Here is a 23,591-nt window from a genome sequence, read left to right on the forward strand (position 1 = left end):
ATGAATAGCCATAAGTATTACTCATGGTTTGGTTTCAATATAATATTTTATTCTAAAGTGTTTTTTCTAAGATATTATAATTAACAGACACACAAAAGAAGGGGTCTTTTCACCTCTTTAACATTTGAGAGTGACACACTAGGAATCAATCTGCCTTTTTTTTCCCCAGTTTTAGCCCAACTTTCAATCCTAAAAACCTGAACCCAGGAGGCTGACTCTGCCCTCTGTAATTCAGTCTCCAACTGATGAATATATATTTCGAATTAGTCCAGGTTTGAATCAGTAAAATGAACCAAATTGGGATATTTAGACCAAGGCGTTTTTAGAATGCACATGTTACCATGGTTACTGACCCTGGTAAGTGGAGCTGCTTTAAGATTGATTTTATTGAAATTCCCAAATGGATGCAAAATGACTCACTAATCCTTCTACATACCCTGTCGACAAGACAGGGACATTTTTAGCATGTCCTCATGATTATTACTTTAGACCTGAAAGAGCGAACACTTACCTTTTGCCATGACTGTATTCATGTAAATCTACCTTTACTTGTGTATAAAAGACATATTTTGGCCTCTTTTGAAAAGAAAAATTGTTGCAGTTGAAATCTGTCTAAGGAAACTGGCTTCAAGTAAAGACATTTTCAAATAAAAGAAATAAAAATCCCAACAAAACATTAATGTAGCCAGATGAATTCATCAGTGATGTTCTTACAGAAGGTGTGACGATGATCTGCAGAACGTAAAGCCTTCTTCTGGATTAGCCAAAGACGTCCAAATCTGTCAGCAGAATGCTAATATCACTTAAGTCTTATTACCTCTTTATTGCCCACTGCAATGGCCGTAATGACCACGGCCTCTACTGAGAGATATAGAAAAATATAGGGGTTTTTTCTCATTAGATCATGTCAGCAGGCTGAAATCCCTAGTCCAGGAATATCTGGATAGGCATAAACACAAGAATTAGAAAATATCTGAAAAATTTGGCTTCGTTAAATTTAAATGTTTTGCAGTGTAAATTTAAAACAGGAAAAATCAATTGCCTTGTGTTATTTCAAGTGCATATTATCTAATGATTTTATTTTAGGAGTGAAAATACTCATTCCATTGACAAATCATCTTATGTGATGTTTACTTATTTCTAGATTGTATTTGCATTGTTCCTTATGTTGTTTTTTTCTCTTACATGTGTGAAACTCGAATCTGAAAGTTTTTTCTTTGGAGGGTGAAAGGTTTGTCCTTTTAGAAACGCTTTCCTGCTCTTCTATAAAAAAACAGGCGAGGTATGGATTAAAGTTCTATTAATTGACAACTGTTTTCTGCCCTCTAGAAATATTAACTAGTACTGCCTGATTATGCCTATAGAAATTAACTTAAATCCAGCAAATCTGTGTTTGTCTTCCCTTTCCAGTTGTCAAAGAGCTAGTTCTGCTACCATCTCTCCCCCATACCCAGCAGCAACTCCTACTCTTCTAATTAATACTGTAAATACCTGTATTTAATCTCCCTTTTTTTATCAACAAACTGCAAGAGTAAATATATACTTTACATAATGGGATTAAGTTTTAAGCAGAGCTGGGCTTTTGCTTGACAATGAATATTAAATGAATATTAAAGTTGTGACTGTGATGTCACAGGGAATTTTCTGAGAGGTTTTGCTTTTATATTTTAGTACATATGGTTTTATATTAGGTTTGCAAATAATGATTACATCTACTAATGGAAAAAGAAAATGGTTGTGTCTCCCTTTCGAGGCATGGATTTGACTAGGCCACCCTATAATCTTCATTTGTTTTTTGAGGATCTAGTAAAGGGTAGAATCAAAAAGTGTTTTTAATTGCTTTTTTGCTGCAAAGCCTAAGTCCTGGTGAGCTTGAGATTATAAATTGAATCTCAGCCACAATTTAAAAAGACAGCAAGTTACCCAAGGTTTGAATCACCAACGCGGCCCCAGATAAATGACATTACCACTACTGTGATTGGATGCCCTCTGGACTCACTAAATTAACATCTCTGTTGGATAATGTTTCCACCCCCATGCATGAAGCTGTAGCTGAATTGGAGAGCTCCTTCAGTGAAAGACTGCTGCACCCTAAATGCACCAGGGAGCGTTATCACAGATCCTTCCTCCCACCAGCTGGAAGACTCAATAACCACCACTGTTCCCAATGGCCTCAATAAGTTGTAACATTCATGCTGATTTTGCACAGTTTCTACCTTAGTCATTTAAATAACATACTGTTGTCATTTTGCACATCTGTGATGTTGCTGCTATTTTAAAATATCCACCACTGTAAAAATGTCCATAGCTATATAATTGGTATTTATTCTCCAGGTGCACAGTTTTTATATTGTTAAAACACTTTACAGTACAGTATCTTATTGTACATCTTTTAACTCTTCACTATTCTTTTTTTCCAACACTTTTTTCTAAAGCCCATAAATGTATGCCTTTTTTAAGTACTATTTTTACTTATGTAAACACCAGAATTTCCCCATTGTGGGACAATAGAGGGATTTTCTGTTTCTACTGTGTTTGATGGTTTGTATATTACTTTTTTTCATTATAACTTGGCTTTAAGCCCAATGAAGGGATGCACATCAATCAAAAGTTCTACGGTAGTTTGTTTTATCCTCTGTCCATGGACTAAAGAATATATGCCCAAATGTGGGTATTATTAGTTGAAATTTAATTTTTTTTTATCCTGTTCTTCAGTCAACCCTCAGATTGTCTGACCTGTTTTAAAGAAATTAAGATTCAGGTTAGCATTTTAAAAGAAACCTAGGACATCTGGCCATCACGTTTTGCTTTGTGCATGCTAAATCAGGTTACTGTCCATCAAAATGTCCATTGTGACATATTTGATCCATTGTGTCTCCTATAGGTTTTGCTTCTTATCAGGGCCTGCTTTGAGATTAGCCTGTTCTGTTTTCTCTGGGCACCAGCAGCAAACGGCCTTCCCTCAGGTATCCGTTTCAGGGACGGGGTTTTCGCATTGTCTCTTTTGTATGCGTTTCTTTTATGAAATCTGCTTTGAGAGGAGTATGAAAAGTTAACTCATGCCTGTTGCTTTAGAAGAGAGCAGACCAGATGTGGGTATTGTTTATCTGTTCTCATTCTTGCGAGAGTTTTGTAATTAAAGTGCCACTATAACTGTCTCCACCGATCTCTTTTGTTAACTGAATTCACGCAGCTGTTATATATTATTTTTCAAATCGGTATCAACAAATTATCCTTTTGCAAAGTGGAAAACAGATCTCTGTGAGCTTCTCTTTTGTTGGCATTCTTTTGACCTTGAAACTAGGAATAAACTTTCCTATTTTAGGAGGCAAGTGTTACCTGTAGTGCCTTAGATTTTGTCCTGGGTTTCAATTGACCCCCTGGATTATTTGTTAAATACCTCAACATGGAAGGTTCCTCACTGTTCCAGACTTGATATACATGTGTCCCTGGAGTCCTGAAGCTTTGAAAACAGTTGTGTAACTATTTTAGTATTGACATATGTCATATTTGTTTTTATTAGTACCCCCATGTCTTTATATCAGGCCATAAGGTGTTGCCTTTAAGATAATTTTTCCTACTTCGTTTGACAGACAGCTCTGTGAGGGTGATTTCTTGCTTCATCATTTCTAGCAGTAATCAGCGTCGTGGTGATCAGGGAGTTAGTGTGATTATGTGTACAATCATGGAAAACACTGATGAGCCAAAGTTTGTGTCATTTGCATTCATTAGTGAACAGTCTAGAGTTATTATTTCAAATAAAGGAAAAGGTTAGAATGTTCCTCAGCTATGTTGACAACACAAAATTAGCCACTTATCATGAAGAAATCAGGAAGAAAATACATTTTTTTGTATTCCAGAGGACCAATTATTAGTTTTATGTCTTTGCTTTTTGGACTGGTGACCCGTCCATGGTTTACACCTCTTTTATCAAAGACTGGAGATAGGTACTAGCCCCTATAAGCCAGATGAATATGAATGGATGGAATTTCGCTTTTTTATTTTACTGCAAAAATTAGATGCATTTGTTACTTCAAAGCTGAACTATTCAAATTCTTGATTATCGGGATGTCCACAAACTGGAGTTAAACGCCTTCAGCTGATACAATTCCTCCTTAAACCCTCAGTCAGCCTTGGCAAGATGCCCCCCACACGAAGCCTGGTTCTGCTTGGGGTTACTTTCCATTTAAAAGAATGTTTTTGCTCTCCACGGTTGATGCGTGCTTGATGTGAATAACTGCTGTGGAGTCAATGATACAATGCAAGTTGCTTTCTCCTGTCACCAAATGCTCATTCAGGAGGAGCAAACCAAACTGAATGAATCAATATCCTTAAATAGAAAACTTTGAACAAAGATCCGATACAATTTTCTCTGTAAAGTGCCTTGAGGTGATGTGTGTTGTTGGCCTAACTGAATGGATGGATGAATGGACAACTATGGTTTTGTATGATATCCATAAAATATTGACCTTTAAATGAGCATTTGGTACAAAATTGGTACATTTGGTACAAAAATAAACTAAACAACCAAATTTCCTTCAGGCTGAGTTTTAGATGTTGCTCTATGCTAGATCTCTACATCAAATCAGTCAGATAGCATTCTATGCATGACAAAGTTTATTGTGAGAGGTTTATAAATTTTATATATGAAATTATTTAGATGACACTTTTCTTAATATTACTGTTAACAGACAGAATGATTGATACTCACATTGGTGATAATTAGTCCCTTTAGCAAACATCAGTATCTTGGATAGCTAAACTATTGGTCCTGCATAAGTTTAAAATTGCAGCATGCTTGTCCACTTCAGCACAGCTGTGGCTGCAGGCTCTGTTTGGAGAATATTTTGTTCCTGCATGTAGAAAACAACTAAAATGTCACCAACTGATGTGCAGGATAGTTGGGTCCAAGTGATCAGAGATTCAGTAGGCAGCAAATGGATATGTTACACATACATTGGTTCTGGCCAAGCTTTAAAGAAAACCATCATATATTCATGCTATTTTTTTCACGCAAAAAGCTTTTTAAATACAAACAAAAATAGTCCAATAAACTGTTTGACAGCAGCTTAAAGGCTTTGTTTTAAGAGACCATTTAATTTGTAAAACCTAACAGTTGTACTGTCCTAATGGTATAAAGAACGGAGCATTTTCTTCTCTCTTCTTTCTCACATCCTTGATGCAGAACTTCCTTTTTTCATATCTGCTAAAAGAGGATGTGATGGATTAAAGAGTACTCTTAGCAATAAATCAACGTGAAATATCTACAAATGCGTTAAAAAGAAGAGCTGTAATAAAAAGAAAGCAACACTGCTTTTCCATGTCATAGAAAGTACAAACATTCAGCACTGGAACCATCACGTTTGCTGCTAGAGGCTCCCAGCAGCTGAGTTTTTCTTTTTTCTTTCCCAACATCCTGTGCAATCAATCTTTACTCTCTGTGGCAGTTTCTCAGTAGGAGACAGAAGATATTTCCACATTCTGAGGAGATTGTACCCTCTCTGATAAGGAGGCATGGATTGGTACCATGCAAATAGCTGTGCGGCGAGTGAGAAACTAGTCTAAAAGTCTTTCAGCAGTTCATTAAATTTTTATGAATTTTTAAATCAATGTATGATAAAAAAAATGGGGATTTTATTTGGAGCTTGTCAGCTTTATCAAACAGACCAGACATCTTTAGCTGTACACTGACAGTCCACATTCACTGAAGCATAAAGCTGCCATTTAAAAGCAAGTCATTACTAATAATGAACTCAGTCAATTTTATATTCTAAGGAAGTCAGGTGATTTTTTTTTTTTTAGTATAGTTTCTCTTAACAGTTCCCTTTAATTCCACAGTTCTGATATTTTCTGAATTCAGTCAATTGACAACTTCGTTTGTCTGTGTGTAGCACCTAATCACCAAAAACAATGTCCTTATAATTGTAAGCATTACTTGTCAGTAAAGGTTTTCTGCTTCTAATGTCTTTCAACATTCACACAGAAACCAAAATGCTTTGTTCTGCAGATGCTGAGTGACTGTCCCCGTTTCATGTTCAGCTTATGTATTCTTCTTCCCAGGACACTGGATTTTGTAGCCAACCCTGTAGGCCTGCAGGTACACACGAGCCTGGTTTATCCTGCAAATATGATCACATGACAAAAAAGCAACAGTTTTTTTGAATGGTTTCATTCTGATTTAAAACAATGTTTGCTTTCAAATTCAGTACCAAAACAAACACCTACAGATTTTTGCTCTTTAGCAGAAAAAACTCTAAAAAACAACTATTTTAGATTTTTAGTTGTGTAAAACAAAAAAACAGGAAAAAAAATCCTAATGCAAACCCGATTAGAGGAAATAGCTGGCATTGGTAGGTAAACAACTGACCTGTATTTAGTGCAAAGCTGAACTCCCAGGGGTCCACAGCGATCGACATAGCTCTCCTTGAAAGCTTTCCTCACAGCACGAGCTGTGCTGACCATCATGGTGACAACAGGGCATGTCCTAAAAAATATGAAACAGTTAGGATAATTTTTTTGAAAAGTGTTTAGGCAGCAAAGAAATTATCTTAAGGGATCCAAAATGACTGTCATAAAGCACAACTGTCTGATGTAGCTATAAAAAGTATGAGGGATCTGGAGATGATAAGGCGCTCAGCAGTGATGAGGTAATGTAGAAGGCCTGCTGAGTAGTGACAGATTTCTGTCATCTAAAACAACTCATTCTCAACTAAACCTACTAAGTACTGTAGATAAGTTAATAGAGTAGGAAGAAAATCTACATTCCAAACACTTCTTTAGTAAAGTTATGATAAAACAGCAGTGTAATCTTTATAAATGAAATTATGAAAGAAAAAAAAATCATTAAAACAGCTGCAACTGACCCTTTTATAGACTTAATGATGCAGAAGTGGTTCACTTTGAAATTGAGTTTGACACCCCTGCATTAAATCATAAAGATTTTTTTTTTATTAATTAAAAGGGCACCTGTTCATAATTTCTTGTTCTGTCTACCTTAATGTTTATAGTTGTGGACATTAGTTTAACCTGTTGAACAGATTTTTTTTGACTGTAGGATTATTTCAAATGCCATCAAGCAAAGCTATTACTGCTAAAAGAAAACAACAAAAAATGGAGGGAAAAAAACATTCTTAAATGACTTCCTGTCCCTAATATCAGTCATTCATGTGAGAGTTCTCTATTTAGATAGCTCTAAACTAGTCTAATGCTATATAATTTGTCTGTTTTATATTGTTTGCAATGAAATGCAAAGGAAAGTGTCAGACCCACCAGGGTTTTTTATTTTATTTTTAGGAAAAAAAGGTCTATGCTGCATACTGCTCACCCATCACTCATTTTAAAATAACTGTAGTTTGCTGTAGTCAACCACAGGCTGCCTATATAAGCAGATAAAGCAACTCTATACAGAGCAAGACAAAATGTGCATCATTCTCCACAAAATACATTCAACGTGCATTTACACTAAAATTACTTTCTAATCCAGGTGTTTTTCTCAATTTTTCTTCAGATCTACAAACACAGATCATAAACAAGGTACTGTATAGCTAATATTTTTATACCTGCAATATTAACTATGCAGCATTATGTTTATGTTGTGAATTGCTTTTTCCGAACTTTAGCTATATACAATCTTGTAATAAAGTGTTGCTTAAAAATATTTATGTCAATGCTTTCATTTAGTTTAGTTGTGGCAAAAGAAGACATTAAACTGCATGAGCACATACAGAGTAAAATGTGAAGTGTTCGCAGCATTAAATGAATGACAAAAACGGCATGAAATAAAAATAAAAAACTCAATGATCATGACACTTGTACCAATTAATCCCTTTAAAAACTTAGGAAAAAAACAGACCATAAAAAAAAAAAAAATCTGAGGAGAAGCTGGTGCTAGATGATCTTGTTACTTTTCACTTACAGCCTCTCACAGCGCAGGCCTGTGGTGCCTTCTGGACAGGTACAGGTGTTGTGCGGGCTGCACGTGGCTCCATGTTGACAGGGTGGGACACATCGCGTGGCTACAGCTACAGTAACAACCCAGTATTAACAAGAGAAAAAACTTTTTTCTTTCTTTTAGCCACCAATAAAGAGTACACATATAATATTGATAGTCATTGAAAAACCTGTTTCACAGAGACTGCCGGTAAATCCTTTGGCGCAGCGGCATCTGTTGAGGCCCACGCACATGCCTCCATTCCTACATGATCTCTGACATTGGATGGGTTCTGATGAGGACAAAGAAGAACCCAGGACTAATGTTGTCTGGAATAATTTAATTCAACAAGGCTCATCCCTGCACCTGTCAGTGAGAGTCAGTGACCAGAAAAAGACATTCAACAAATAGCGAGGCCAAAACAACTGGGCCGTAAACTGCAGTGTGTTTGCTTTGTGGTAACATGGCCTCAGGGATGAGGAACTCTATTCTGCTTTCATTTTTTTTTTTTTTTTTTTTTTATAGTAAAGCAGTTCTCTTACCTATAGTCTGTATTCTTGTTATAATTCCTTCATCACCTTAATTACAAACCACATTTTAAGTAGTACATTTTAAACTTTGTGTGTCTCATCATTATTATACAAAATGTACATCCTAAAAAACAACAATTGGGTTGTGTTTCTTCTTCTGTCTTTTAAAAAGATTTGTATGTCCATAAAATACTTGTTTCAATGTTAGCAGCACTATTACTAAATTACAGACAGAGGCTAGAATGAAATTAATGAAGGTTTTCTATTTAAATCATTTTACCAATTTGGCATCGAGCTCCTTGCCATCCAGCCTCACACGTGCATTTGTTAACATCCACACATCTTCCCCCGTTCTGACAGGCCGGAGTGCAAAGTGCTATAAAACACACACACAGACACCTCCTATGAAGTCCAAATCTCCTCCATATTGGTCACATATGGTCCAATATTTAAATAAACTGATAAAATCATTGGTTCTTTACGTTATAACCAGTCTCTACAACATGAATCTGATAAAAAATAGATTAGCTGCAATCAATGAGACTTGTGTTATTTCTACTTGATGTTTTGTTGTCATTTTACTCACGCACTAGACACTGGGGGCCCGTGTAATCAGAGGGACACTGGCAGGTATTGGGGCCTACACAGCGACCGCCGTTAGCACACGGCAACTCACACACAGCTGAGCACAGAGAGAAGCTAAGATGTTAAACCTGAAGAGTCCAAATACAAACAACTGGGACAATGTAAGCATTGAGAAAGGGAGAGAAAATGGCAACATTCAATGTATATGCATGCATGATCTACAACACAAAGTTAGAGGGATAACTTGGAAACAAGAAAATATGCCTTCAATGGAATAATACCTGTGTGGCAGCCTGCTCCTGTCCAACCAGAGGGACACAAGCACATGTTCCATCGCATGCATGTTCCTCCATGAGCACAGGGTGGAGAGCACATGGCTGAAATAAACAACCAATATACTTTCTTGTAAACCAAAGGCACTGTCTTAAATATTATTTAAACAGACTGAGACATGGGAAACTGTTGCTGTTCATTGTTTAGTCATTTGTACTTCCAGCTTCATTTTTTCATAGATGCCTGCAACATCAGGCTGTTGCTAATTCCTATTTCCATTTTATCCATCACTACTTCCATGTTATAACCCTGAGCAAACCATTTTCTACCCACGTCGAGTTAAGCTCAAAATAATTCACATTCTCGTTAGATTTAATGAAAGTGTTTTTATTAATTCAGGAAGTTTTTTTTTCTTAAAGAAAATAGCACATATACTATTCAAAAGACAAAAAAAAAACAAAACAATGCACATTATGATTTCTGACAATAATTATATTTATATTTCATCAAAAGATAGTGTGGCCAAAAAAATACCTTTAAAATAATCTGTGGAAAAGCCTTTATCTATAATATGGCAAACTGGTATTTAGACTATTTAGCATCAGTGATGAGCTTGAAGTCCTTGAGTTTGGAAGGCCTCTTTACTTTCAACCTAATCTGGATTTAAGTCAGGACCTTGGCTGGACCCCTCCGACAATTTATTTTAATTCAAGTCAGAGGAAACTTGTGAATAGTTAGAATAAATATTTAAATCTAAATCTATCTGGGGCAGTCATCTTGAGTTATAAACCCCTTTTCTTCTTTAAACTGTTGTATAAAATGAAGTGTCAGATATTCTTGACCAAACATTTCTGGACGATTACCGATCAGAATAAACATCTCAGTCAAACAAGAGTTTTTAAACCAAAGACTGCCTTGGGTACAGACTGTGTTTAAACAAGTGAATATAAGTTAATTTCTATGTATTAATGAGAGGTTTACATAGTTTGCCAAGAAGGGATAAGCATCCCTTTATATAGGTCCTTTACATTGAGGTTTGTACCTGAGCAGCCCACTCCAGGGTAGCCTGGAGGACAGACGCAGCTGTTTGGCCCCACACAGACTCCATAGTTCTGACATGGGGGGTCACACACAGCTGGAAAATATTTAAAAGACACTTTAACTCAGCTTTTTAGACAACAAAATCAAAGAATTACAATCACCAAACATGTTAACTTAGATGTATTCTTCTCAGTGTGTAAGAATTATGCTGTCTGACTCACGTCTACACCTGGTGAGGTCATCAGTTCGAACTTCGTACCCCTCCCTGCAGGTGCAGTTAAACCCACCAGGAAGGTTCACACAGAGCTGCTCACATCCTCCGTTTGTAAAGTCTACACACTCGTTCACATCTTATGAGGAAGGAGAGAGGGAAAGACATTTCCAAAGCTCATAAATCAAACATGTTTTACTTTCATTTGAGATAAAATAACATTGCAGTTTGGGGGCAAACATGATTTGTGGAACTTGGCAGCAGCAAAACTTGTTAAGATTTGACGGCAGGCAATCAAGGTTCTGCACTTCCAATTTTTACCCAGCTGAAGTGATTTCTTTTTGTGACCAACTTTATGCTGGTAAGTGCAAAAGAACGAGAGTTTGATGGCATCTCTGAAACCCATCCAGCTTGTATAATGTTCATAGCTGAGAGCACTAGGAAGCAAGTGATTACATTTGGAGGAAGGCTTGAACAGATGGTGAAACCTGAGGAAATTCAAGATTGTAGTTTGAGAGGTAGTGATTAAAATTCAATCAACTAACACCTTTTTTATAAGAATATGGCTTGAAATAACATCCTAAAATCTTTAAAGAAGCAAAAAGTGAAGAGTGAAGGTGAAGTCTCACCAATGCAGCTCTTGCGGTCATCCCCCAACTTCCAACCTGCTCGACAGCTACACTGGATTTCACCCTCAGCTCTGAGTGAACATAGATGGTCGCAGCCTCCGTTTCTCAGCTTACAAGATGTAGCATCTAGTCAAGACAGGAAAAACAAGAGCTTCTATTACCTTAAAACCTTTACAGCCAATTAAACGATTGGTTTCATTGAGAAAAGACAAAGAACCCATTTAAAATTTGTCATTTAACAAAGTGCAAGAGGTCATTGTTGGTTGTCTGCTTTCAAAGACCAAGGAAACATGAGCAATTGTAGAGAATTACCTTAATCAGTTTAGCTAGAATGTGAGAAAATCATATCTCCCCTCATAGGTCGGTATACAAAGGTAATTTTTAAGTGAAGAAAAAAGCCAGAAGGCTAAAATTTTTTTTTTTTTTTTTTTAGCTCATAAGAAAAAAAAATGGCATTTATAGTTTTCTACCTTTCTGATATTTATGTCAAGCTTCTTAATAGCTTATGATATTAGGATGCCAAAGAGCGCACATGGATTAGGATGTACATTAATGAGTTCCTGCAGAATATTTGGTTTAGTGTATTGGAAAACAGTGATGGGGTCAGGAAAAATAAAAGTTTTTATAAGTTGATCAAAGAAAATAAAGTTGGAGGGAGCTAAAAATTCGAATGATGTCAAGGAGGCATTTCAACCTCAAACAATTAAAACTCATAAATAATCTTAATCTTTGATGACAGGTAGTATTTAGTTCCAGCCATAAAATAGTAATTAAATCTTTATAATTTTTTCTAATAGCCATGGAAAGCAAGTGAGGTGCCAGAATGCAGGGCATGTTGTAATGTCTTGCACTTTTAGTTTCTATAAACGTCCCCTAGAATGCACTTAAAGTAAAACTTTTTGCAACAGATTGTTTAATTAAATACTCTTGTAGAATCTTGACACAAAGGCTTTTTATAAAACCAAATAAGAACGGATTTCAGCTCCAGTTCTGAACTTTCAAATCTCTGTTCAGGGTGCAGATCTGTTGGGACTTGAAACTACTTCCTCATATTTAATCCAGAAAATTTCTATAAAATTAAGTTACATACACTTTAGGTCTCAGAGAATAAAAGGTAATAAAGAATTCAAATAAATTGTTATGGGTTACTGTTCAATATTTTTGACATATATGAATTATGCAAATCCTCCATAATGTCTTTAGCATATGCAAAACTAAAGTTAGTTAGGTGTTAAGTAAACCCACTGCGGCAGGTGAGGTTGTCAGAGTCCAACAACAGGGGGCGTGGGCAGTGGCAGGTGAATCCCCCAGGAGAGTTGGTGCAGGTGTGAGAACATCCACCATTCTGGAGTTTACATTCATCAATGTCTTTATGGATGCAAACAAACAGGAAAATTGTCAACATGAAAATTTTAGCACTCAGATCTGGTTTTTGTACAGAATCGAATGCTGGTTTTATTTTATTCATCTTGCACGGTTTTAAAATGTGCCCCCAGGACACCCATTTATGTCCAGCTATGCAAACATCCTCTCCGACAGACACACAAAGGCAGAAACCCATGAAAAATGGAGAACATATTCATGGCAGTTTTTTTTTTCTCCTCTTATGCATTCTGGTAAATTGTCCTCGCTGAGCTGCTTTAAATGACTGAAAATGAGTGAGCAAACTACTGTATTAAGTGAATGAGTGCCTGTGGGTGACTGACCTACACAGGTGCAACCATCAATGTGCAGCTGGTAGCCTGGTTTACAGGAGCACCGGAAAGAGCCCACAGTGTTGATGCAGAAGTGCTCACAGGTCCCATTTGGAGCTGAACACTCATCCACATCTGTGGGGATCAAATACATTTCGATAACTAGCTCACCACAGCATAACACAACAATCAAGGGTTTATTTGGACTTATCAAAGCGACTGATGTACAAGTTTTTAAAAGCTTAGATAAATTGGGTGCAGAATGTCCTCTGGTGTAGTAGGGTAAGGCAGCACACCTTTGATACAATAGGAGCTGAGTTTGAATCCTGGCTGCATTGGGGAGAGATCCTGTTGCACAAACTCTGCCAAGTTTGTTTTGGTTCCCCTGAACTACAGAAGCTTATAATATGTGGCAACATTTATGATGGATTTAAAGGTTCAGGTAGGCTTGATCTATTTGCTGCTCTCTATTGACGTAATTTAAGTGCAATAAGTGCAATAAAAATTTTCCTAAATTTTTTCAGCAATTTTTTAATCCCCAGAAGAACCAGGGCAAGTGTAAGTGGCTTTCTGCTGATACCTACAAGGGGTTCAGGAAAACAGAGGGAGACACACAAAGAACATAAAAGCAGTGATCCATGAATACTTTTAATGTTAGAAAAGGTTAGAAAACAGTAAGCTACATTTATAGATGGTTCTATCTAGGAAAGAATTTATTAAGCAGATGCATTCTGAGCTGGTTTTAATGTAACAGTTAGACATAGTAAAGCTAATGTCAATTAAGGAAACAGGACTAAGCACTGAAAAACAGGCCCAACACTATGATCTACAATTAGTAAAAAACAAGTGTGCGATCACTTACACCATAATGAACTTTTTGAGAAGTTTCAGTCTGGCTCATCATAGCACTGAAAAAGCACTGGTGAAATTCGCTAATGATATTATCATGGCCTCAGATAATGGACTTGTATCTATACTTGTCCTGTTAGATCTCAGCTCTGCATTTGATAAAGTTGATCATAATATTCTTTTAGAAAGACTTGAATATTTTTCTCAGAATTAAAGGAAAAGCACTAGACTAGTTTAAATTATATCTATCTGACGGACTTGAGTTAAGCTAACCCATTAGATAGATTACAGGCATGTCTTGAAGACATAAAAACCTGGATGACTCTTAACTTTCTGCTCCTGAATGCATATAAAACATGTTACTTCAAGGCTGGACTATTGTAATTCTTTACTATCAGGAAGTCCACAAACTGTAGTTAAAAACCTTCAGCTGATCCAAAATGCTGCAGCCAGAGTTCTGATGAAAATTAAAAAGAGAAATCATATCTCTCATATCCTAGCTTCTCTTCATTGGCTTCCTGTTAAATCTGGAATAGGATTTAAATTTCTCCTTCCCACATATGAACCTTAAATTACCAAGCTCCAGCTTATATCAGAGATATGATTGTTCCTTACAGTATGTTCCTAACAGAGAACTTCGCTCTCAATTAGCAAGTTTACTAGTGGTTCCCAGAATTTCTAAAAATAAGAAATACTGAAGAATGAAAGAATACAGGTAGAATGAAGCAGACAGATGTAAAGTGGTTCCTGTGTCCTCCAGCAGTCTAAGCCTTCAGCAGCATAATAGCTCAGTATAACCTGAGTCACTCTATTAGCTTAATCAAAAAGGAAGGCTTTACGCCTAGCCTTGAAGTAAAATCTACATAGACTAGTTTCTCATTATCACCCCTGAACAAGATATTTATACATTTTGCAATATTCCAGAGTTGAAATAATTACATTCAAGAAATCTGTTCAATATGGGATTTAAAGTACTAATTTTTTTAAACATTATTATCTAAGACCAAACCATTGACTTAACTTCTTTTTCAAGCATTTATTGAGATAGGGCAAAGGATGAGGGAGGTCTTGTTGGTCTCCGTCTCCATCTACCGATACGCTCTCTCCGACCTTTTAGACATTTCGACATCTTTTTCTGAATCCAACATTGTAGCATGGCATAGACAATTCACGTTTGCAGTTTGAAGAACACCTGCTTGATTCTGATGATTTCCTTTAGCTAACCAATGAGTGTTTGCGTTATATGTCTCATCCAATTTTACTAGTTTTCACTAGATGTGGATGGCGCCAATGATCTGCATTGGATGGCGCACATGACGTTAAATAAATATTTATAAACCGAAGCCAAGAGTAACGGGTAATGTTTTTTATTTTAAATGTAAAAAATAGAAAGTACAGTTACTTGTGTGTTAATGTAATGAGTAGAAGTCAGAAGTAGCAAGAAAAATGAGTAATGGAGTAAAGTATAGATACCTAAAAAGTGTACTTAAGAACAGTAACAAAGTATTTGTACTTTATACTTGATACCTCTACAAAGAACCAAATCTAAATTTGGGCCTGACTGTTAAATATCAGTGTTTGTCTTACTGTATCTCTTGTTTTATTCAAAGATATGCATCACTGCATGAAACAAAACACTGTTCACATGCTATTAATTTCATCAGAGATTAAATAATTAAATATTGTCAAGATTTCAAAGTAGTTTAGCAGAAAGAACAGTGCACCATTTAATATATTTTAATTCTCCTGGTTCTAGGATGAATGAAAAATGTTGCAATGGGGCAGTGATTTGAAAGATTAGACCTAGAATTGAATCAGAATCCAACAGATATTACATTACAAGTTGACAGGTGATTTAGTTTGTTGGTGTTTCTTACTATTTTTCATTTGATGTAGTGGTCAGAGAATAACTTAAAAGTCATCTTTACAAAACTCAAAAGAGCTACATTACAGAGCTAGCCATGAACTCCTGTCATATAAACACTCATAATATTGTTTTAAAACATACAGAAGCAGCCATTTAAAATGGCCCTTCCCAGTCAAATGCCAGCAGAATGGCAGCCTACTCCCCTGCTACTTCCAGCAAAATCCCCTCCAACTTCCAGCCAGTGGAGTGACCCCTTCCTTCTCCTAGGCATTTTTTTTTACTCTGACTCCACCCTTTCACTGAATGACAAGGGCTGACCAGGAGATGACGCTTCTGTTTAAATCTTAATGTTCACATATCATGACAGAAAGAATACCTTAGTACAAACATTGATGTTTAAAAAGGAATTGTAGGGGACCAGCAAGGGCCCTTCAAGGAAATTGGGGAAATTTTGAATGGCCTCTACTGTAACATTACAAAAGTGTTAATATTGTTAATTACAAAAATAAACAAAAACAAACTGCTATGTTGTTTTTATGCGACCTCAAACAGAACAGCAGAATAGTATAAAAGCCAGGTTTAAAAGTTAAAATCTGGACTAAGCCAAGCAAACTGTTAATAAATGCATTCAGAATTTTGAATCTAGTGAGAATTACAAAACATATTTTAATAAGCTGAATTACTAAAGATTAGTACCATAGCACTCTTTTACTAATGTAAATAAACTTGAATACCAAATATCCACTTGTTCATCCTGCATATCCAAGATTCCACCCCTCGCATTTTAATTTAATTGAATTTTTATCATCTAAAAATATGTGTTTAGGTTTTTTTTTTTTTTCTTTTGACATCCTCTTTCAATCTATGATCTATATCACCTGTGCAGTTATGTCCATCCTTGTCGAGCTGAAAGCCTGCAGCACACTGGCAGCTGTAAGCTCCAAATTCATTGGTGCAGTTGTGTTCACAGTTGCCATTGTTAAGAAGGCACTCATCAACATCTGTAATTAAGAACAAACTTAAAAGACCTTCATGTTTCATGTCGCTAGACATGTTTGTGGGAAAACATGCACATATATAACTCTTACCCACCAAAGCAAGCCTGCCCATCTCCATTAAAGCCCTGGTAACACTGGCAGAAGTATGAGCCGATGATGTTGCCACACCGAGCGTTGGTGTCGCACCTGTGACTACCTGATAAACACTCATTTTCATCTGAGGGGGAGAATTTAGATATACATATATTTATTTATTTTTTAACTTTTTTTGCTGCATCTAAAACTACGTTCATTTTTGTTCCATAACCATTCTGTCACCCGGGATCATTTTAATGGAAGGCATAACAGCAGGCATTAAAATCTCCGCACACGATGAAGCTGACCCCATGGTTGGGAAGCAGAGTTTCTCCACAGAGAGACGTCAGCACTAATTGCCTACCTTCGCAGTGTGTGCCGTTTCCCTGGTAACCGGGTCGACACATACACTTGTAGCTCCCGAGCGTGTTCTCACACACACCCTGACCGTTGCACAACCCGGGACTCTCAGTACATTCATCCACGTCTGGGACAGAGACAGAGAGTAGCAGATTACTTATTTTCATTAACAGCTGATAAGAGTAAAAAAAAAAAAAAAAAAAATATATATATATACATATATATATATATATATTAACACACATTTACACAAATAAGTCATATTACAAAATTATGTTCAAACAAACTCAGCGTTCTTACTAGGTGTAAGTGGTTGGTGTCCTGCAAACAGACTAAAGTCATCAAAAGTTAATTTTATTGAACATCTATTAAGTGTTTCCACAAGGTTTGTAATATGAGTTTTTTAGCCTTCAAAATAAAAGCTAGTATCAGTGGATGGGATTGATGTAAAAAGTTTGTGCTGCACTGGGAAAATACACACAACTTACACAGAAAAGGTGAGAAAATACATAGATGTAGTAAATAAAGTTCAAGGAAAAAAAAGGTTCTAAAGGTATTCTTGATGACCTCTTCTGGAGCCCTTAGAAAGCACAATCCAAAGCTGTGCAGGTGTTATTCACCTCAGATAAGGTCAGTGTTAATAATTCAGCATAAAAAAAAGGGCACAGTGCAAAACGGAATAGAAAGGAAACCTTTGCCTCACATCTTGATGATCACTAAGATTTTTATAAAAATACTCTATATGAAATATGTTGCTTTCGTTTTATTTGGCATAAAAGTAACAAGGGCTGAATGATACGGCTAAAACGATACGGACAATATGTTTTTTTAAATTTTATGTTGATACAAAATTATTTCTCACGACCCTGCTTGGGAAAAGCAGACAAAATATGGACGGATGGAGGGATACAAAATCATTTCAATATCGATATATATGAAATTAAAGTCTCAGAAAGACTGCCATGGATATCTGCACAAACCTCTGACAATTATTTTGAAAAGTTTCTAAAACTTTTCTGATATAACATTTTTTGAAATATTTGCTTTAAAAAAAAAAATCACCTAGTCGGTAAAAAATGCTGTAATTGTAAAGAATACTGTATGTTGTAATATCACAATTATTGAATGAAATTACATTGCGATATATATTGATTTTGAATTATTGGTCATCTCTAAAACTAACTTATCATAAAAACATCAAATAACCATTTTTACCAGTTTTATGACCTGAAGCTAAAGACATTAAATTAATAAAGCAGGTTAGATTAAGAGGTTTGGATTTTTTTTTTCTCTGAACAGGTTATATTTGTTTAAGACTGAAAGTTTTGTTTAGGTTTAAAACTGAAAGAACCTGTGTCTAACTTGTACTTTTGGTGCTCCACGTCATTCCACATAATCTCGTGCAATAGCATTTATCTTTCTTAGATATTTCCTTAACTGGTGCTTTTTCAAATAAAGATCCTGAAGCAGGCAGCAGGTGTTTTGCATTTAAAGAATACAATGAGCTGACACGATAAGTAGTGCAGATACACAGGGCCTACAGAGAACCACAGTACAGAGGTGCAGAAGTAATGCATGAAAAGCAACTTACAGAATGGTAAGAAATGTTCACTTCCAAAGAGAAAGTTTTCATTACAGGATGGATAAAAGAGGTAGAAGCAGGCAATAATAAAGGCTTAAAGAGTAGGTTTGCAGCAAAGCAACAGATTGAAGCTGTATATCCCCTACTTTCAGGAGACGGATAGGTACTGAAAGCATGGGCTCAAATCTAGATATGAACCTATTCCAGTGACACCTAATAAAAGACTTACCAACACAGGTAGGGGTCTCAGCTCTGAAGCCAGGCTGGCACTGGCACAGAAAACTGCCAGGAGTATTCACACATATGTTTCCCAGTTCACGGCGACACTGCTTCTCAAAGCTGCACTCGTCTACATCTAAACAGGATGTAAATCATCATCTGTCAGCATCAGGGTGGAGGGCGACGTTTATGGAAGTTATTCATGATGATACAGTCTCATAAAGACGGGCTACCCAGGATTCGAACAACAAAGACAGCTTTCATATCAAATCTAAAATGCACCTTACCTATACAGTCTTTCCCATTCAAAGCCCTCACATATCCCACTGGGCACGAGCAGGCGAAGGAACCGGGGGTGTTTTTGCATTCAGCCCCTTTCTGACAGGCCTGCAGGCCCGTGACTGCAGCCAGAGCACATTCATCTATATCTACAAAAACCCAAAGGAGATATGGGTTATAACCACGACACACAAACTCTATCTTTATGAAAATATCTAGCTTTCTCTCCACCATACACCCACACACACACTTTTATGGAGGCGGACAAACCCTGGCACCCTCCTGAACCCATCATGTAGCCACGGAGACAGGAACATGAGTATGAGCCGGGGGTATTAGTGCAGCTGGCATGGAGACCACATGGCCCTGGTCCTTCTCCTTCACACTCATTAACATCTGTTGAATTGAGACAGATGAGGGTAAGATATACGATCAAATTTGGCGCGATGTGGAAGTGTTAAATTCAAAATTTCCTAGAAAAATAGACAGAACAAAAATCTAAAGTAAGGCCCGTTACAGCTGCTTTCTCAAAATAACTCCATGGTTTTACAATTTTCATTGCCTCTAACAAATTTACATTCCTCCATCTGTATGGATTTAGTGCATTTATCTATTCCAAGGAGGAATTCTCATTTTACAAGTTAGTGGTAAATTGTGTGGAAACAATTCTGCAGCCTGCACACTAGATAAACCCTATGATGGTTTCCCAACATCTCCAGTTTCCTTGTATTCCAAGTACCACAGACATCACCTTTAATCATTGCTTCATTCTTCCCAATCTGTCCATGTCTCACCTTTACACTCAGCTGCTCCCTGCAGAGCAAACCCCACAGGGCAAGTACAGTTTTCCCGGCTCTGTACAGTTCCGGATGGACAGCCACAGCCAGCACTGCCCTCCTGCGTCACTTGGTTTCCTGGACACTGAGCAACAGTAGAGCTTGGAGGAGACATGGCGATGGTTGGAGCTGGTTATAAGGATAAATAAAAATAAAGCATTATATATTTATTCCTATTGAACCATTTCACATTTGTGATGTTAGAACAAACATTAATGCAATTTATTTTATTTATTTTTTTTATAAATCTAACTAAACTGAATGCAAGAAAATAGCACACAGTTTTTAAAGTTTACAACATGTAAAAAACATGGGTTAAGGTGTTATTTATTTGTTTTCATTGCCTTTTTATGCTTTATGCTATACACATGAAAGGAATTCAATTTCACAAAACACTTAGAAATCCTCTGATTAGCACAAAGAGTTTATATGAACAAATGAAAGAAAAATGCAATATCTCAACTTCAGACAATGAGTTAAGATAAAAGTTTGACAGGACTTTATTTAGTAGATCCAGCTTTACAAACGGCCCACATTTAAGAGGAATAGACCAGTATTAGGTATTGCAGGCTAATAAAGAACCCAAACCACTCCCCATTCCTAAGAGGTGCACCCGTTCTTCTGGTTTAATTTGCATGTTTTCTAAGCCAAAACAAGTTTTCGGGCTACTATATAAAGCTTAGAATTCAACGCTAACTCTAACATTTTGAATTGAAAAAGCTTCCTGGATGGGAAGCGAAACATCTTCAAACTTCGAAAACAAATTCCAGTGGATTGTTTTTTTTTTTTTACTTTTTTTGGATGACTGAGAATCTTCACCAGAAGCTTTACAAAGCTGTTCTTTGATATTTTGTTTCTGTTTCAGTAAAATCAACACAATTTGAAAAACAAGTTTGAAAGATTAATTTTATAACTGAATATTTGTTGATATTAAATTGTTATCTTGATGAATCTCAGCTTTTGGAAGATAAATGGAATTAAATACATTTCAATCCTGTATAAAAGGTTGGCAGTGGCCACAAAAGATGAATGAATATTCACCTGCTAACATGTCAGCGACACTAATACAGTCAAAGCTACAATAAAAACAAAGCATTTTATGTGTTAGAATGGCCTAGTGGTCGCCTCAGGATCTCCCCAGAGCAGCTGGGGGAGGTGTGTGTGGATCGGGAAGTCTGGGCATCTCTACTTTTACTGCTGCCTCTGCATTCCGACCCCGGATAAGGCGGAATTCCATAAAAAAAATCATGGTGAAATAAAAAAACCGTTCCACCTATATTCAATCTGAACAACTGCAGATTACCAATGAAAAGCTCGCAACACTTTACCTTTTAGAGATGTGCAAAGCTGATAGAAACAATATCCAAAAATCTTACCCTTCTATTTAAAAAAAAATATGGATGTAAAAAGGGTTGACCTGGTAGAGATAAACAAAAATGACTAACTTTCTCAGTTTTTCATTTGTAAAGCAAACAACAACAAAAATTATCCCTTTCCTTACAATTCTAAGTTTGTATAAGATATTGTCCCAATAAAACACATCCGCAATGGCGGATGTACCATAACTTGGTTTGAAAAAGTTAAAGGTATATGATTTTTTTTTTCTGTGTTACTACAAATAGAAAAAGGACAGGTCATCAGGACACGAAAAGCACAGAAAACCTACAAGTGGTCGCTGCATAACTCTGCATCACATCCGAGATATTTCTGATCACATTCTCAATCTCCAGATTCTGAAATACAAGAAAAAAGAAACCAGGTTCATCATGGTAGTAGAACACTTTTTTTGTATGTTTGTTAAATGAAACAAATCAAAGTAAAAACGGGTGAAAAAACGCACCAGCATATGAAAAATGATGACAGTCCAACTGATTAAAAAGAACAGGGTGAAAATGTAGAATTTAAGATTTAAAAGACCTGTGGCATTATTATTCTAAGAGTCTTTGAGCTGCGACTGTAAAAGCACTGTTTTCTGTGCTTTAGTGCCTTTGGGTTTTTTTAAAGATCAAGTATTTCAGAATAAATAAGGTTTGCTGAAGCATACAAATAAAATAATAATAAATAGACATCCAAACTTTACCTCTTCCCTTCCCCAAAAGCTCAATAAATGAACACATACAAACCCAAGAAACTACTGACCCGGCTTCTGTTGAATTCGGTCTCCATCTCTTTGAGGACTTCATTGCCATTTCCTGGATGGCTGCTCAGCCTTTCGGTGACTAGCGAAAGCATCAGCAGTAATGCAGGCATGAGGGTCCAGAGGTGGGTCATTCCCTGAAACCACATCAGCAAATCAGAGCATTTATTACAGCATGAAGTCACTGAGAGGTTAAGTTAGACAACAGCGATATTGTGCAGCACAGAGTCAATCCAGTGCATGTTTAGACATGAAAAGCTTCATGTGGGGAGAAAAGCACCCTGTCATTAACGCCAGCCCCTTCCTGGCTGTCTGCAGCGTAAAATTAAACTCGCTAGTAGTTTACATACTTAGAACATTTGAACCAAAAGCTTCATTACTAACTGAATTAGTGACAAATGTTGCTTCACAGTAGAGATCACTGCAGGCTCTGTGACTCTATCCCATTAAAAACAACTAAAGTTAAACAAACTGCTTGATGAATCAGTGAAACAGAAGAACAACAATACATGCAGACATAAAGTACATACTTAAATCAGAAAAAGGTGTAACTCTCTGCTGGAAATATAAACGAGTTTAAGGGGATTACTTTAAAAACAACAATCTCCATCCTTTATAATAAATGACAAACGATGCAGGTTGGGTACAGCCACTTGAAAAGTTGTAAAAAGCTGGTTATTTTTAGTTTTTTATTTCTGTATGTACATTTATGCAGCATCTAGATGGTTTTTATTTATATTAGAAACTATTTTATAAAATAGGATGAATTCATTATGCTTTTACCTTTGATTAGGGTGAGGTTCTTTTAAATTCGTGGTAGTTAAATTATTTCCCCTTCACAGATTAAGTGAAAAGCTAAACAACAAACACCTCCTAAACACACAACTTGGGAATGATTGTTTTCTGTTGATGTTGATGCGATGCAGAGCTCTTTAACCAACTCACCTTCATACTCGTTTTATATATTTTTCCGCGCGTAAAGAGTCGGTTTGTGTTTCATGGATCAGCGGAGCCAGACGGGAGAGTTTCGGTGGCTGAAAATGCGCGATCCGCACTTTGATCCCTGCATATGGGGGAACCCTGCACACCAGAAAGGGGGGAGGTTGTTCAACCCAGCTGTGACTCTACATCCTGTGTTGGAGCTCCGCACTTCCCACTGCCTAGAAGAAGCGACAAGCTACTGCTCCGCTTCTAGTATTAACAGCATAGGGGATTAGGGCCACTGACAATAAAAAAAAAAAAAAAATGAACAGATTTTTGAATATTATTTCAGTTTAATATGGGAAAAAAGTCAGACTTCCGACTTAATCTCAGAATTCTGACCTTTTCTCAGAATTCTGACTTAAATCTCAGAATTCTGAATTTCTTCTCAGAATTCTGACTTTTTCTCATCTCAGAATTCTGAGAAAAGAGTCAGAATTCTGACTTTAATCTCAGAATTCTGACTTTTTTTATTGTCAGAATTCAGTCAGAATTCTAAGCCATGCTTGTTAGTC

The 23,591-nt window shown here is 36.5% G+C and overlaps 1 protein-coding gene across 4 annotated transcripts; it reads right to left on the reverse strand.

The window, feature by feature from the left end:
• Positions 1-5,612: 5,612 nt before the first annotated feature.
• On the reverse strand, positions 5,613-23,229 carry si:ch211-221n20.8 (multiple epidermal growth factor-like domains protein 6). Of its 4 annotated transcripts, XM_038270813.1 has the most exons (22): positions 23,041-23,229; positions 22,098-22,232; positions 21,625-21,691; positions 19,917-20,087; positions 19,393-19,518; positions 19,131-19,271; positions 18,854-18,979; positions 17,047-17,169; positions 16,702-16,824; positions 16,488-16,610; positions 12,906-13,028; positions 12,445-12,567; positions 11,200-11,325; positions 10,581-10,709; positions 10,361-10,453; positions 9,327-9,422; positions 9,047-9,142; positions 8,741-8,836; positions 8,121-8,222; positions 7,916-8,021; positions 6,368-6,484; positions 5,613-6,119 (listed from the first exon to the last, which is right to left on the reverse strand). In XM_038270813.1, exons 1-22 carry the CDS (start codon positions 23,044-23,046, stop codon positions 6,041-6,043), a joined length of 2,427 nt encoding a protein of 808 aa, XP_038126741.1. In that variant the 5' UTR covers positions 23,047-23,229; the 3' UTR covers positions 5,613-6,040. The 4 variants fall into 4 exon arrangements, with proteins under 4 accessions (XP_038126741.1, XP_038126744.1, XP_038126742.1 ...); XM_038270816.1 differs by lacking the exon at positions 12,906-13,028; XM_038270814.1 differs by lacking the exon at positions 8,741-8,836.
• Between the last annotated feature and the right edge of the window lie 362 nt (positions 23,230-23,591).

The sequence above is a fragment of the Cyprinodon tularosa genome, unplaced genomic scaffold, assembly GCF_016077235.1.
Source record: "Cyprinodon tularosa strain WSP-4 unplaced genomic scaffold, ASM1607723v1 ctg779, whole genome shotgun sequence".
Lineage (NCBI taxonomy): Eukaryota > Metazoa > Chordata > Actinopteri > Cyprinodontiformes > Cyprinodontidae > Cyprinodon > Cyprinodon tularosa.

Excerpts from the sequence above, each read along its gene's own strand:
- si:ch211-221n20.8 (XM_038270813.1), bottom strand. Across the intron at positions 20,088-21,624 it reads GAGTTATGCAGCGACCACTT|CTCCAACCATCGCCATGTCT; the intron begins GTAGGTTTTCTG and ends CCTTATAACCAG. Across the intron at positions 16,611-16,701 it reads AGATGGGCAGGCTTGCTTTG|ATGTTGATGAGTGCCTTCTT; the intron begins GTGGGTAAGAGT and ends TCTTAATTACAG.